Source organism: Mustela erminea, chromosome 20, assembly GCF_009829155.1.
Source record: "Mustela erminea isolate mMusErm1 chromosome 20, mMusErm1.Pri, whole genome shotgun sequence".
Lineage (NCBI taxonomy): Eukaryota > Metazoa > Chordata > Mammalia > Carnivora > Mustelidae > Mustela > Mustela erminea.
Genome location: NC_045633.1, coordinates 8,727,399 through 8,744,080, shown reverse-complemented (window position 1 = coordinate 8,744,080; position 16,682 = coordinate 8,727,399). Strand labels below are relative to the sequence as shown.

General features: G+C 44.7%; 1 protein-coding gene across 3 annotated transcripts in view; it reads right to left on the bottom strand.

Moving 5' to 3' along the window:
• Positions 1–5,620: 5,620 nt before the first annotated feature.
• Positions 5,621–16,682, bottom strand: part of PDILT (protein disulfide isomerase like, testis expressed) — a 42,935-nt gene continuing 31,873 nt past the window's right edge. For 2 of the 3 annotated variants that reach the window (XM_032327480.1, XM_032327478.1), the window contains 5 exons: positions 14,205–14,402; positions 11,386–11,506; positions 8,690–8,868; positions 7,140–7,241; positions 5,621–5,957 (listed from right to left, as the gene is read on the bottom strand). In XM_032327480.1, the coding sequence (XP_032183371.1) occupies positions 5,724–5,957; positions 7,140–7,241; positions 8,690–8,868; positions 11,386–11,506; positions 14,205–14,402 (834 nt within the window). In that variant the 3' untranslated portion in view covers positions 5,621–5,723. The remainder of the gene's footprint in view (positions 5,958–7,139; positions 7,242–8,689; positions 8,869–11,385; positions 11,507–14,204; positions 14,403–16,682) is intronic. The other variant, XM_032327479.1, reaches the window with a different exon arrangement.

Below are 16,682 nucleotides of genomic sequence, written 5' to 3'. Positions count from 1 at the left end.
CCTTAGTTAGAAATTAACTGGAAAAGCAGTGCCAAGGTACTAGGCATTTTCTTGGTCATTGAGAAGGACAAGGTGGACCCAAAGAGCCAGGCAGAAGCATGTATCCAAAGCCAGGGTGTGCTAGGGCGAAAGAGAGTTTTTATTGACCCCATTAGGACATGCACCTGTGGTCATTTGGGGAGAGCACCCTGCTAAGGCACACTCCATCCTCATGAGCTCAGCAAGCTCCTCTATGGTCTGGACATGAGCAGGAGAGGAGGCATATATGGCTGAAGGTCAAAGCCAGAAGATAATTCAGACATCAGACCAGACCCATTCTCTAAAGTAAGAGATCTAAGTTTCCATGAGGATAGGCCCCCTAGGGAGGTGGATAACTTCCATGACTAAGGAGACTGACTTTTGAGTCAGTCCACCGGGCTCCCGATTAGCCATTTATTGTGTGCAAGAGGACTCATTTCTTTAATAATCTTCCTGAGGTCATTTTCGTTATCTGTAAAAGGAAAGTACTTATCTTTTAAAAATTGTTATGGTGGTTAAAGGAGAAGATGGAGAGAACAGAGGTGGTGTGACGATTCTACCTGTCAATACTGCTTTGCTGATGTATAGTCACAGGGGTCAAAATGGCAGAGCCTGGGCTCAAGCCCATGGGTCCTGACCCAGTCCCACGTAGATGGCAATCCTTTTTAAGAGTCAGTCCCATAGAGAAAAATTTAATTCGTGTAAACTTTCTCATCCTGTCTCATTTAGTGGTAGGGTAACCATCAGCCCATCAGCACTATACAGTTGTCTCCTCAGGATAATTCTGTAGGATTGAAATTTCTGGGTCAAAGAGGTGGTGCGTTTTTTTTTTTTTTAATATATATTTTGTAAAGATTTTATTTGTTTATTTGGCAAGAGAGAGCGCACAAACGGGGGAGTGGCAGATGGAGAGGGAGAAGCAGGCTTCCCGCTGAGCAGAGAGCCTGGTGTGGGGCTTGATCCCAGGATCCTGGGATCATGACCTAATCCAAGGCAGACCCTTAACTGCCTGAGCCACTCAGGCGCCCCAAGGTGGTGCAGTTTTAAGAATTTTGATACCTCTTCCCAAACAGCATCCCAGAGAGAGATTTTTTTAAATAACTAGTTTAGGAGCACCTGTGTGTCTCAGTTGGTTAAGCATCTGACTTTGGATCAGGTCATGATCTTGGGGTGCTGGGATTGAGCCCTGTGTTGTGTTCCCTGCTCAACAGAGAATCTGCTTGTCTCTCTCCCTCTGCTCCCCCGCCCCACCCCCTGTGTGTGCACCCGCTCTCTCTCTTTCTCATAGTCTTTTTAAAAAATAAGTAAACTCGTTTAGGATCCTACCATTGTACACTTTCCTTCATCTCTGTCAAAAAAATTAGTGAGAAATCTCATTGCTTACTTTGGCATTTCTCCAACAAAAAGGGAAATCATTATCTCTTCCTTTGTGTATTATTTTTTTTTCTGAACTGTCTGTCCTTTTTTTTTTCTTTTTCTTTTCTTCTATAGGAATGTCCCTGCCCGCCCCCCCACCCCTCACTTAAGAAGAAAATAAAAGTTCGTAATATTCTTTTTCTCTATTTTGGATGGTGAATATCCCTTCTGGTTGGTGCATATGAGGCCCTGTCTAAACTAGAGTCCGGTGTCTTTAAAGGATTAAAATGGAGGCTCGAGGTGGCTCCTGGAATTGTCTGGGCAAAGGCTATGGGCAGGAATATGGGGCGTTTGGGTTGGAGACTATTCATCAGTCCAGTAACCACATTTTTCTAGTTTTGTATTTGATGCTTGTACATCTTGGGGATTTACTGACCCTGGAGGGATTGTCCCTCTCAGACTAACTAATTCCTAGAGATTGCAAACAGCTGGCTAGAGATCTGCCTTTCATATGCAAATGAACCACCCAGAGCCCAACACCCACTCCCACCCCCCAGCCCTCCTTTGCTGGGGGCTCTCACACTCAGGGCCACTATTCCCCTGCCCTCATCACCCCAGGGCCAGACACCAGACAACCAGAAGCATTTCCTCATCCCAGGACCTACTGAAATTATTCAAACTATCCATCCTAAACCTGGTTGCCCTGCTTCTCCTGTTCCCTCCCATGGAAACCACAAGAAAGGTTCTTGCTCATGGCTTCCCCCCTCCCTTGGCCTCCTGAGTGACCTTGGTGCTTCTTCGTGTGCCCCCTCCTCTTGGGATCTGGGAATCTAATCAACTATGTTTTCAATGGCATTCATCTTCTCATCTGTTAGCCTTGCCATATCTGAATAATAATAACAAAACTACATTTTAAAACAACAAGCATCACCTGCCCTCAACACAGCTGGAGCATCCTGTGTTATTTCTCTATTTGGCTGTTTTTCCAATCTTTCTTCAAAACCCCTGCCATCTCCCAGCCCCACACATTTAATGACATTATGGCATTCTCCCTGGAGTTACTAAGCATTGCCTCCCTTCCTGTCCCTGGACTCATCTTCCGCATCTCCTCTCCTGCCGTGATGAGAGCAGCTTCCTTCTCCCTGGGCTCATAACCTTTCTCCCTCACCTTCACCTACCCCTTCCTCCTATAACTCCCTCTTCTCAGAGGCACTTGAAGTATTCTCATCTGCTCATCCCATCTTTTTTTTTAATTATTTTTTTCTGCTAGTCCCCTCTGTAGATACCTTCCTTTAACCCCACACTCCCTCCAGCCACCATCCTATTTTCCATCCTTTCATCGCCAAACTTCACAAAAGATTTATCTGCACACTTTCTCCTCAAATTCACACCGATACATGTCCTGAATGGCCAGCTCCATCGACATTGCTCATGAAGATCACTAAAGACATCCATGTTGCTATTCAGTCACTTTTTTTTCTTTATCTTAACTTGCAGAAGAGTAGCCAAAAAATATTTGTTTGTGAACAAACCTTACTTTACTCAGTTTATCAGAAGTTTCCATCTTCTTGGAATGCTCTTCCCCTCTTAACTTTTAAACGCTGGTAAGAAACTTAATAATCTCGACAGCTGTCACTTACTGAGTGCCTCCCTTGGGTCAGAAACTATAATGATTGCTTTTACATTTAGTGTCTCAGACAACGAGGCCCAGCAACACGTTCCCAAGAAGATTGTAGTTCAGAAATACTGAGTTGCTTCCCTGAGATTACCCAGCTAGCCCGTGGTAAATCCATACTATAGCCCTTCATCTTCTTCAGATTTTCTCCTATGATGCATTGCACTCCTTGGGGTAAAAAGCATTCTGTGCTCAGCCATGAGAGATAAGTGGTTTCAGGTCTTTTTTTGAGGGACTGAAGCTAAGGTGTGGAGAAATTTGAAAAACTGACCAAACAGAATAGAAAGGATTTTTGTGAGAGTGGTGTATGCTAGAGGGGGTAGAAAATGAGCCAAGGGAGACGACTCTCCAGACAGAAGGGTCATCCCTGGCCTTACCTCTAACTGTTTTTCCCAACCTGAGCCCCCACTTCCCAAGGCCTCAGACAGATGCAGGACCTGCAGGTAGCACATGCATTCTCTGGCTGGGGCCCAGCTGGGGACTCTGTTCCATGTGATTTATTCCTAGCAGCCCGCCCCCATGAACCCCTCCTTTGACCTGCAGCCACATAGCCTTAAGGCTGAGGCAGGTGAGCCTCACACCGTGTCCTGAATACTAACACCTGCCCCTGTCGGGGCAGTCTGGCTCAGGTGAGTTCCAGGCTGTTCCCTGCTTCATCTGGATGTGGACAGGCCAGGTTTAGGGGTGGGAGAGGGAGGCCCAGGAGCTGGATCCAGAGGCTTGAAGGAATACAAACAGCCTTTCTCTGAGATGATAGGTGGGAAGTGGAAAGTCCTAGACGATTTGTAGAGACTTTGGTCTGTAAAATAATATCCTTTTTTTTCAAGAGGAGTTCTTTTTTCACTTGGCCAAAATGTTACAAATCAGCCACATGAATCTGTGGTCAGCTGAATGGTGACTTTCCAGTATGTCTGTCCTAATCTCCCAGCAGCTGTGAATGGTTCCTGACGTGACAATAGGGACCTTGCAGTATGATTTAAGTTCAGAGAATCGTGATGTAAGGTTGTCTGGGCAGGCCCATGAGCTAAGGAATGCAGTCAGTCTCCAGCAGCAAAAGGCAAGTCAAGGGATTCTTCCACAGGAGACCAACCCTGATGACACCTTGATTTTTTTAGCTCAGTGAAATTGACTTCTGATTTCTGGCCTTCAGAGCTGTAAAAAGTTTGGTTACTTTTTGAGCCACTAAATTAGTGGCTATTTGTTAGAGCAATAATAGGAAGCTAATACAGAATCTAATTTGTGTCTCTAGGCAACACTGTCAGCACCTCCCCCTTCTGGGATGACAGTGAAATCATGTATCTCAGAGATGGGGTGCTGCCTGATATGAAATTTCATTTGATCTATGGATACTTATTTACTAAGCATCTAGTGTGTCTAAGCAGTGTTTTAAGTATTGGAAATACAGTGGAACAAAATACAACAAAATAGCTGATATATCAGCTCCCCAGGGACTTACCCACCAGTGGGGGAAGCAAGTGGTATATTAGTGCATAGCAAAATAAGATGCTTTCAAATATTGGTATCTGAGAAGGCCTCTTTGAGGTGGTGACATTTGAACTGAGGTTTGAAGGATGAAAAAATACATCTGCATGATGATCTGTGGGAGTGTGCCGTGTGTGCATTTAGGCAGAAGTAACAACCATGAGGAGAGACGGCACTTGAACTATTCAAAGAATAGACAGGAAGCATGGCTGGAGCCTAGAAAGTAAGAGGGAGAGAGGAAAAAGTAGAAGAGATCTGTGGGGCCGGAACTTTCCAAGCCTTGAAGGCACATTAAGGAGACTGAATCTTACTGTAAAAGCAGTAAAGATTCCATTATACTGTTAAAACAAGTAGTGTTGCAAGTCTTCAAGACTGTGGCTTTTTAAAAGATAATTTCAGCAACTTTATGGAATATGGATGTCCGGTGGGCAGGGATGTACAGAGTAACAGTAGAAGCACACCATTCCAGGAGACTTCCAGGGCTGAGAATGGTAGGAGGTGGAGGGGAAGAGGGTGGTCTCATCCTGAGATAAGGGGGGCGTGTCACTGGATGGAAGGGGGTGGAGCCAGTGCAAGTGGGTGGAGTCACACCAATTGGTGGGGTTTCCTTTAGGGTAGTGAAGGAAGGGACTTGAGCATTATGCTAGCAGTTTGGTGCTTAAGAGTGAGTCACTTACTGAGATATAGAAGACTGGGGAGTTGTTTGGGGCTGGATCTCTTTTTTACTGTGTCAAAATGAAGCATAAAGAAATCAGTCCACACCCTGGGGACTCCAACCTAGTGGAGGTAGTGTGTGCATAGTGGTTAAACGCAGTCTCTGGAGTGAGCGTGCCTGGGATCATATCTCAAGGGCTTCCTAACTGTGTGATCCTCACTAGTTGCCTAACGTCTTTATGCCTCAGTTTCCCCATATGTAAAATGGGAATAATGAAAGTGATGAGAATTGCATGACTGAGCAGCATGTTGTAAATAATCATTAATTGTTGCAGTTACGGCTTTGCTCGCAACCCTGTACGAATTTCAGACCAAACAGCTCTTCTAAGGCAGCCCCAAGCAGGAAAAAGAAGCAATGAGTAGAACAGGGCCAGAGACATTCAGGAGTTTTTAATCATCCAGCTTCCACCCACCCCAATGATATATAATTTTTTGGGAGTAGATTCCCCTTAGAAAATGGCTCTGGGCTTTGAAGAAGCTATAGTTCTTCCTTCACTTTTGGTTTCTTCTCTTGTTTTGGAGGTCCCTTTGGCTTAGCCACCTTCTCCTCCTCCTCAGCTGTTTCCTTCTGTCCAGCTGGCTCTAACAGCACTGTCACATTCTCCAGCTCGGGCAACTTCTGGTCAGGTAACTCTTCCTTGATGAAAGGTACCTTCTTTTCCTCAGCTAATGCCTCCTCTTCGGTCACTTCACTTTGTTCAACAGACAACAGCTATTCAAAAAAAGAAAGAAAGAAGGAAAGACATAGGATAAAGAAATAAAGAGGCAAGAAATATGTGATAATTGTGATTGTAATTACCAAGCCTTCTTTTTTGGGAAATACCCAGAGACACACACTTGAGGATCAAAGGCCCATTGACTTAGGTGAGGAAATTCCCAACCATGGGAACCCTCTAGAAATAGGGCCTTTAGAGAGCCCCGTTTCTCCACTTGCAGGCCACAAGTGTGGGTGCCCCAGGTCTAGCTCCAGGGCTGGACGTATGACCCAGGCCTTTCATGAAATCCCTAGCCAGGACATTTGCTAGGACTATGAAGAAATAGATGCCTTCTCTTCTCTTCTCTTCTCTTCTCTTCTCTTGTCTTCTCTTCTCTTCTCATTTGTAGAGAGCAGGGGGAGAAGCAAGCTCTCCGATGAGCATGGAGCCCAAAGCAGTGCTCCATCCCAGGACCCCGGGATCATTACCCAGACAGAAGGCAGAGGCTTAACTGACTGACTGACCCACCCAGGCACCCCAGGTGTTTGTTTTCTAAGCTGGAAGGATATTAGCTTAAAGCTGTGGGGCCATCTTTGACCCTCCATGGGAAGTGACTGTTTAAGAATAAAGCCAACATAGAGGAAAGCAGAGATGGGAAGACAGAAAATGAGTTTGAGCCCCTGGATCCACCTGTGCCTGATGTTCTTACCAGTTATATGGATTAAGTTCCCATTGTTGCTTAAACCAAAGAGTAATGTTTCTGACATTTGCAACTGAAAGAGTTCTAACTAGTTAGTATAGATGGCACCTTCTTGCAGATGGCCTCACTGAGGCCCGGATGGGGTTGGGGATTCTGAGGGGATGGGGATGGTTATCCAGCCATCAGGAAAATAGTGCCAAAGAGCTGGGTCTCGTCAAGACATCTGGTTACCAACTCAGGAACGGTGGACCCAGGGAAGCAGCCTTAGGAGACCTCACAGCCTTTCCTTCTGTTTCTAAAGTCTGCTGTTTCTGCTTCCTTGCAGTAAGTGCCCTGGAAATTAAATCATTTAGAATAGGTGGTTGTTCACCTGTAGTCAGGGATCTCCAGAGAGCACAAGATTATTGGACTCTTGACACATTCTTCCCTAGTTAATTGAGTTCTTGATGAGTTCTTGTGTGGAACAGAATGATCCTGGGTGTTGCCGTTTTTGCCTTACCTCCTCCTCCTCCTCCTCCTCATCCTCCATCCTTGTCTTGATTTGACTTTCCAGGAAGTCAGAAAAGCCCCTCAGGGTATGTTCGCCTGTGTACAGTACAGCCTAGAAAGAAAACAGAAGAAGGTCACAACAGTAGCCTCTTCCTGCAAGGTATTCAGGGATTGCTATGTAGGATAAATCCAGGGTCAAATTCCTAAAAACCTGAGTACAGTGAGCAGGTTCCTTAGCCTCTCTGAGCCTCCGTTACTATGGCTCTAAGATAAGGGTAATAAAAATTCCTCCGTCATTGGCTCAGGGACTTCAGAGCCACACTGTCAGGGCTCAAACCCTATGTAACCTATGACCCAGTTTTGCTATCTAAAATGTACAGATGATAACATTACCTATGACATACGTTATTATGAGAATTTAATGAGCTACTATATGAAAAGCACTTAAAACAGTGCCTGACTCACAGTGAGTGCTGTATATAGTTGTTTTTACTGTTATCATTAAAAAAGACTAGTTATTTTACAAAGCATCTGATACATGATCATTGCTCAGCCACCCCTAGTTCCCTTTAGTCTTTCAGTCTTTAAGACGATTCTGAAGCTGCTTACTGCCCACTAGTTGTCTACACTCTTCAGATAATGGAATATCTGTGACAGCTGCACCACAGCTGCACCCTCTCAACCCAGCCTCATTTTCCACGACTCTCCCATGTGCACGTTCTGTACCAGAAGGATGGCCTCTTCTTCACAACACTGTGGCCACCCTTTTGCCCACCTTCTCATGCCTGTTGCAATTCTGCCTATAGTTCATACCCCTCCACTAATCTGATTTAAATCTTCAGCATTCTTTAAAATCCCATGTCTGCATGGAATATCTGCCCTCCAGAATCTGTCCCCTTCAATTCCAGTTGCAAGTAGAGGTGGGCCCGCATCATGACTTCTCTCCCACTCTGTCATACTCCTGTTGGGGCAGGAACCTTTGCTTGCAGTGCTTTGATGGACACCCTTCCCCACATGCCAGAGCAGCACAGAGAGTATGTTCCATGGCACTGGTGATGCTTGGTGATTGTGACACTGGTGTGTAAAAGACATTGACCTATTTTTCTATCATGTGGTCTTCCCTCTTTTTGTAGCACCCCACCTCAAAAATTCACATGGAGATCCCCCCCCAACCTTATTCCAAATAGTCTGGGTAGAGCTTAGCCCCAATATCAGAGGGAACCACATCTTCCGGACAATAATGACTAGGTCAGAGAAGAGCAGCTGACCCAAGTGGGACCCAGTTCTGCAAGTCTTGGGACTTTGGGGGAAGCTCATGGAGAGCACGCTTCAAGTTGAACATGAGAGGATAAGGGGGCTGGAGCCGAGAATGAAGCTGATTTGGTAGAAGGCAGAGCTGGAGATCAGGAGACACTGGGTCCATGATAATAGCATAACGATATTTCCGGGTATGTAGGTCCCGGAATTTGGTAGAAGGCAGAGCTGGAGATCAGGAGACACTGGGTCCATGATAATAGCATAACGATATTTCCGGGTATGTAGGTCCCAAGAGCCCCTCACTTGTTGAGAGTCGATGGGGAAGAGCCTGAAGAAGGGGTACCGGTCCAGGTACATCAGCTGAATGTCATTTGCTGTGATGTCCATCTTGGCAATGGTGACTGTCGAGTGGTTTTGATACTTTCTGCCCAACTCCTCCAACACTGGGAACAGTGCCTTACACTTATCTGACCAGGGTGCATCTGGAAGAGAAGGGCTGTTGTGTAAGCTCACACTAATAAAGACTGAAAGCCAGTGCTACCCCAGAAATACTGTCACTGTGTTCTACTAATGGTCCTGTTATTTCTGCAAATTGCATTTCTTCCTTCTTTGAATATTATATTACTTATTTTACATTTCAGCCACAGTACCTGGTCATTATTAAATCAATTAGAAAAAAATTAATCTAGTCCCCTCTACCCAGACACTAATATTTTTAGCAGGCTAGGACATTTTCTTCTTTTCTTTTTTTTTTTTTTTAACATAGCTTTCCACTCCAGGGGCACCTGGGTGGCTCACTGGGTTGGGCCTCTGCCTTCGGCTCGGGTCATGATCTCAGGGTCTTGGGATCAAGCCCCACGTCAGGCTCTCTGTGCAGCGGGGAGCCTGCTTCCCCCCGCCCCCGCCTGCCTCTCTGCCTACTTGTGATCTCTCTGTCTGTCAAAAAAAAAAAAAAAAAGTCTTTAAAAAAACAAAAAAACGGCTTTCTACTTCAGTTGAAGGAAAAAGAATACGCTAGATGATTCCTCATGTTCTACCAGAAATTGTGTGTGTGTGTGTGTGTGTGTGAGAGAGAGAGAGAGAGAGGGAGAGCATGCACACACAAGAGTTTTCTAGCAGAGGTTAAGCTCACAGCCCAAGGTCACCCAGATAATTAAGCAGAGGAAGTGGAATTTGAAGTCAGGCTGCTTTGACTTGTGACCATTCTACCACCCTGCCTTTTAGTCCTTAGGGACCATTCTTTTAGCTTTGAATCAGGCCCTCTGAAGAAAATCAGGGACGAGCTCTAACCTTCCCTGCTTATCAACCTCTTAAAGTTTCTGGCTCTGTGGGAGGGGTGGCCTCAAGGGCCCCAACACTCTGCATTTGGATAATCATCCCTCCATTTACAAATCAAGTGCCTCCAAGACCATCTGTTCTCCCCACAGCTCCCCTGGAGCCGGGTGGGCCTGGGTTGGGAGTGGGAGGGGGGTGGGGAGATAATGTTCGCAGCCCCTGGGGGCCAATCTGACAGGTCTGCTTTCAAGAAAATGAGGCTGCTTTTGCCTTTTACCAGAACCAAATAGGCATTCTCTTAGCTCTGTGTCAGTTAAGTATAGAAAAGTGGCCCCGCCTCTTATCTATTGCACTTAAAGGCAATAGATCATGGTTATTCCATCATATGGCCCTTAAACACCTCACCCTGTGGATGAGAGTCCATTTCAGTGAGTTTTTTAAAGGCATGCATGATGCAATGCAGCCCTCAGGAAGGAATGGCATCAAAGCTTGATTGGAAGTTTTTGCCTTCCAAGTTACTTACTGCGGGACTTGAGGTAATTAATCTTTCTGAGGCTAAGTTCTTTGATTTGTATCATGGGGAAATCTCCTGGACCTTCCTTAGAGGCTTGTTTTGAGGAGGAAATAAGAGCACATGTATACAGCCAACTCATGCCTGGCTCATTGTGGGTGCTCCATAGATGGTAAAATACAAGAGATTTCTGAATAACTTCAACGTCATCCTTCTCTGTGTCTCAGGGTGGGAGAGAGGTCCCTGGCTCTCACTCTCATGTGCAAATCAGAAACAACAGAGAAAGGGCAGTAGTCCTTAGGCAAGCACTGAAAGTAATTACAACAATAGGAATAATAAGAACTGTCATTTATCAAGTACTTGGAATATGCCAGACACTGCTAAGCCCTTAACCTGCATGATTTGAGTCTTCAGTTTGGCCACACCAACTCAGGTAGGTTCAATACGGGCCATTTGACAAGTTACATAAAGCCAGAATTGCTATTCTGTCCAGCAATGACCAGCCAAGGCACTGGGGTCAGGCTGTCCAGACTTCCAATTCCAGTTCCAGCACTTACTCGCTGCCTGACTTTGGAAGTTTTTTCACCTCCCTGAGGCTCTGTTTAGTCCTGTGCAAAGTGGTAGCAATAATAGTAGCTACTTTCAGAAGTATGTTATGAGGGGCGCCTGGGTGGCTCAGTTGGTTAAGTGACTGCCTTTGGCTCAGTCACGATCCCAGGGTCTTGGGATCGAGTCCCACATCGGGCTCCCTACTCAGTGGGGAGTCTGCTCCCCACCCCCACCTCTGCCTGCCTCTCTGCTTTCTTGTGCTCTTTCTCCCTCTGTCAAGTAAATAAATAAGATCTTTTAAAAAAAGTTATTAAAAAAAAAAGTATGTTGTGAGGATTAAATGAGATAAAGTATAGAATGGCTCAGCAAGAGGCCTGGTATACCATAGCATTGAATCAGTGTTAGCCATTAGCATTATTATTGCTATAGAAGCCACAAGACTGGATTATATGGAAGGTATTCCATATGTTCCAAGAATTGGATTTTCAGGGAGGGTTGAATTGTAGCTGATAGCACCTTGATCCAATCCCTTTAGATGTTTGAAGACCATCCTTGGCATGGTGTTTTGATAGATTTTGGAGATTTGGGGCCCCAGAATTCAGGAGCAACACTTGAAAGGTAATGTCTGGGCCATGTCTTCTATGGCTTCTGCAGAGATACTTACAGAACATCACAAATACATCCCTTTCCTTGTCAAAGACCACTACGTTGAAGTTCTTCCCAACGAGCTGCTTAACTGGCCCCTGGTCCCAATATTTTGGAATGTCTTCACTGGATTGATGTTTCTAGGAAGCAAATTTGAGAGGTCTAACAGTCTCCAGAAAGGGGTTGGCAGTTGGGGCTCCCTGCCCTGATGGGAAACAATGAAAAGTTTTCTCTTTTTTTTTTTTTTTTTTTTTTTAAAGATTATTTATTTATTTATTTATTTATTTGTCAGAGAGAGAGAGCGAGCGAGAGCGAGCACAGGCAGACAGAGTGGAAGGCAGAGGCAGAGGGAGAAGCAGGCTCCCTGCCGAGCAAGGAGCCCGATGTGGGACTCGATCCCAGGACGCTGGGATCATGACCTGAGCCGAAGGCAGCTGCTCAACCAACTGAGCCACCCAGGCGTCCCGAAAAGTTTTCTCTTGTTCTTACAACTACTTTGGGAAAGAGTTTGAAGTGCTTGATGTCCAGCCTGAATTATTCAGGGAAGACTGAGAGATCAGAGGGTTGGGAAGAGGCAAGACTTCAGCTTGGATGAATTCTAGCATTCCAAATACATGATTCTTGAGGTTCTTAGATGAGAGTGGGGTTCACGTCTTCAACATCTTAACTAGTTTGTCCCTCCCTCCCCCCAAAATTTAGCTGTTCCCAATTACTTCAAGAATCAAACGCAAGATAATTTACGTGACCTGTAAGACCTTTATCACACTTTGGCTCCTACCAGTCTCATCAAGTTCATTACCATTCTTTCCTTGGTATCTTCAACTGTACTGATCTTCTATTTCCCCAAAGGGCTAGGCTTCTACCTCAGGCCTTTGTTTATGCCATAGCTCTGCCTGGAGGGTCTTCCCCACTCCTCATTCCTGCTCTCTGTTCTCCTTTCCCATTAACTCGGATTTGCAGTAATTCCCTCATCCCCATAGCAGCCTCTAGAAATGACTTCAGGATTCATTTTGAGGGAGCATAAAGGAGGGTGGAGGCTGGGCATGGTTGATGGGAAATGATGAAAAAGATGAAAATTAGAAGTGAGCCAGATCAGGCATTGACATCTCGTGTCATGTGAAAGGTGCTCATCTCTATTTCAAGAGCATGGGAGTATGTGTTGGCCCTTGAGGAGGAGACAGACACCTCCTGAGGTAAACTAGTGGGAAGGGAGAGAGAATGGGTAGAGCTCTGGGTAGGTTTGTAGATGTGGTGATGGAAAATGAGGGGCCCCTGTCATGATGATACATGGTCTTTTACTCAGCTGAGACTGGAAGTAGGAATAGGGTATGAGGACAGAGACACTCAGATTCAGAGAATGAACACACTAAGAGAAATTTATATAGAGATGTCAGGACATTTCAAAGAGCCCCTGGGAGATTTGTGATTTCATGAGGCCTGCCTCATGGTGGTGGTCTTTTTCTCTAGCCTTGGCCTGGAAGGAGTAGGGACGTTAAGTGGGTTCAACCAGAGTTGTCATTTTGCCTTGTAAATTCTACAGGGTAGAAAGAAGTAGAAGGTAGATTAAGGAATAAAGGGATAAAGACGTTAAGGGAATCATCAGCAGAGCTATGAACCATGGAATCCAAGTTCATGAAGGAAGGCAGGAAAGAGTTTGTGAAAGGAGATCAGGAGATTGGAGCCCGTGAGAAAGGTAAAGAATTGGAGCAATGTGGATATTAGAAAAAGAAATTAAGAGGATGGGGAGCTTGAAATCACATTTTCAGAGGGACTGCCATCTGTAGTGTGTGGCCCCAAGAGCAGGTGGCTCGGATGGCTTGGACATACCCTTTATGAAAGGAGAGAGAGAGAGAGAGAGAGACCAGGGTTCTGGATGCCGGCGTCTCTGGAAATGCTGGCAGAGAAGGGATGGAGGGCAAGTCTGCAATGAGGAGCTTAAGTCTCCCGATAGCGAAAGGGACATGATCAGAGGACAGCAATGGAGGGAGGGAGCAGGGGATCCAAAGTCCAAATGCATAGGATCTGGGGTTTTGAAGGTAGGAGGAGGAGAAATGACATGGAAAATATCAGCCTCACCACTTGGCTTGTGATGATGATGTGCATCAGAGAAAAAAAAAATGGCTTTCACTTGAGAAGGCGTGTCTGTGCAGGAATGGACAGAAGGTAATGGGAATCCTCAGAGGGGAGCTGACCAATCATTCTGGTTTGCCTGGAAAGTTCCAATTTATTCTTGTTGTTCCAGAATACTTTTAAAGAATGCACACCCCCACCCATTAATCTCAAAAGTGGTCCCATTTGGAAAATAAAAAATACGGTCCCCTAATTCAGCAGGGTGGCTGGGGGACATTGCAAATGCTACATAAACAGCAGGAGATACTGTGTTACGTCTGGTCCTGCTACAGACTCTCCTTCCTTTTAGCAAAACAGGCTCCTTTCTAGCCTCCCAATAAGAGGCACATAAAATCTTTGAGGCTAAATCCTGATTGCTTAATATATCCCCACCCTATCTCCTCTCCGATAAAATCCATCTATCCTTAAATCTTTCACAAGAGAGTCTGAAAGGAGGAAAAGTGTCTCCTTTCAGAGAATATTGGCCCTGGGAGCTCCTGCATTTCAGTTCTGAAATGCCGTTCAAAATAAAAAAGTATTGGTGGAATTGTTAAATGATGGAATTATAGAGTCAGGACAGGTCAAAGGTGGAAAAAATTGGAGATGGAGAGATATGGCTATTTCCCCACTTTGAACCACGAGATTCTGCCTCCCCATTCAGATAACCAAAGCCAGCAAAATTACGCAGTTTTGAGGTTCTGAGTAAACCTTGTCCAAAAGCAAACTTACCTTGGCATTTCTATTCAGGAAGCTGTGGCCAAATTTCTTGAGATTTTCATAGGTTATCTCCTCAGAAGGCATTTTGTACCTTGCGTCAGAGCTTAAGTTTAGGATTTGTACACATGGGATATTAACCTCTGTGATCCTGAAGTATTTCAAGATATGTCCATTTCTGGGTTCATCTGCATTCACAAGGATGAAAAGGATCTGCCAAATCAAATAAAACCTGAGTCTCTCTGGGATTGGAGGCCATGAAAAGGGTAAAGATTGAAATTAGCTAAGGAATCCCTTACTGAAAGAAATTTGGGAAACCTTGGGAGAGCCCTAAGGGAATGCGAATAGCAGGGTCTATGGCTATTTCTATCTGAAAGACAGAACAACTTTCTATTGGGCAGGGGCAGCTCTGTGCCCTAGGACACAGTCAGAGGTCAGCCTCCAGCCTGGTTTCACCATCCTTGTGCAGGGTCCCATCCACACAACCACAGGAAGTCAGGAGGTCCTAAGCTTTCATCCAGGTCCTTGGACAAAACAGTAACTGACCCTCTCTGTGCTTGTTTCCTTACCCATATGGTGGTGATTATAAGAGCACCCACCTTATAGGGTCACTGAGAGAATTAAACAGGACAATGTGTATAAAAGCCTGGTTTGATACTGGGAAGTAAAAATGCTCAATATGTGTCAACTCATTATTATTCTATTCTTCGCTCAAGGAAATTCATGACTTCATTCACTCGCCATTTAACAAGTGTTCCGCAGAGTACCCGCTGGGCATTTTGCAAAGCACTGGCAATACAAACTGCCCAAGGCAGATAAGATCTGCCCTCGTGGAGTTTATGTTCTAGTGGAAAAGACACACAACAAAGGAGTAAACAAATTAATAAATTCAGATAGCAGTGAGTGTTAATTAGACAGTAAAACAGAGCCCCGTGATAGAGAATGACCATACAGGTGCAATGAGGTTAGAGCCCAGTGTTAGGTAGGAGGGTCAGGAGTATCTGAGGTGGTGACGTTTTAGCTGGGACCTGGGTGATCAGTTAACAAGTCAGGGGAACATTGAATCAGGCAGTGGAAACTATCAGTGCAAAGGCCTAGGGTCAGGGAGCTTAGAATATTCCTGAATGGAATGGAAAGACCAGTGTGGCTTTAGCACCATGAGGGGAGAGTCAAGGGAGACAAAGTTAGAGATGTGTCAGAGATGAGATCAGAGGTCTAGTAAGGAGGCTGGCTTTTATATGAGTAAGATAGAAGGTCACTAAAGAATAGTGAGAGCCAGAAAGTGCTACGATCATTTTTAAAAGATGACACTGGTTGCAGAGAAGAAGCAAGAGGCAAAGCAGGAAAGCCACAGCAAACACTGATACCCTCAGGTCATTCATCTATCAAAATATGAAGGGCCCTACTATGTGCCTAACAGGCTTCCCTCTGCTGGGGAGGGGAAAACAAAGCAACGCGTTAGAACCATCCTTGGGGAAAAAAAAATCCTTGAATATTTTCAACAAATATTGACCAGCCATGAACAAGATAAGATATAGGGGAATGGCCTGTGTAAATAATGTTCATCCATTTATCTTTGGCTCTAAAATGGATCACAATCAAATGGCATTCAGGAAGCTAGATAGCTGGGGTAAAGGCCATCTTAGAACCTTATCTCCCAATATATGATAAAAAAAAAAATCCACTGAGATTAAAGAGTTAAATAAAAAAATAAATCTGGGAGAAATATGGCTATGTATTGACTCTTACAATGTAAGAGACAAAGAAGGAAGCAGTCAGATTGTGATCAGCCGAATTACATCAAAAATTTAAAATTGGAAGGAAGCAGTCAGATTGTGATCAGCTGAATTACATCAAAAATTTAAAATTGAATAAACCAGGAAGTTCTATCTACAAGAACTATTTATGTAATTGGAACAAACTCCCTGGAGAATAGTGTGGTGGGTTATAGCATGAACATTAAATATGCATCCTGGTGGCTTTACTGAGTGTTCATTTTGGGTTTCAAAGTTTTTAATGGTTTCATTTGAGTTTTAGAGTAATTTTCATCAAAAGGAAAATAATCTGCCATTACTGTACTTCTCATAAAAAATAAAAAAGGAAGCAAATTGCCCCCACAGTCCAGGTGGTGGGACACATAGGTATGGCGCTTGAGAAAAACAGATTTGTTTCTAACAGTGATGAGAGCAATAATAGCGCCGTTCACTGCACATTTGCTCATTGCTTTGCCTGTGACACCTCTAATTCTTCCATGAAGTTCTCCATTTTACATAAAGTGATTGAAACTCAGAGGCTAAGACAATCACGAACAAAATCTCTCCCAAGAAGAAAAGAGTTTGAAATCAGGTCTGTGCGATGCTAAAGCCTTGAGTCTTAGCAGTTACTTATCAATCCGTGCCACTTCACACCTGCAGGCTGTTCATACTCCCTGACCTCAGACAGGGGTGGTCTCTCCTCCCCCTCACTTCCAGGCCGAAGACCACCCACAAGGCA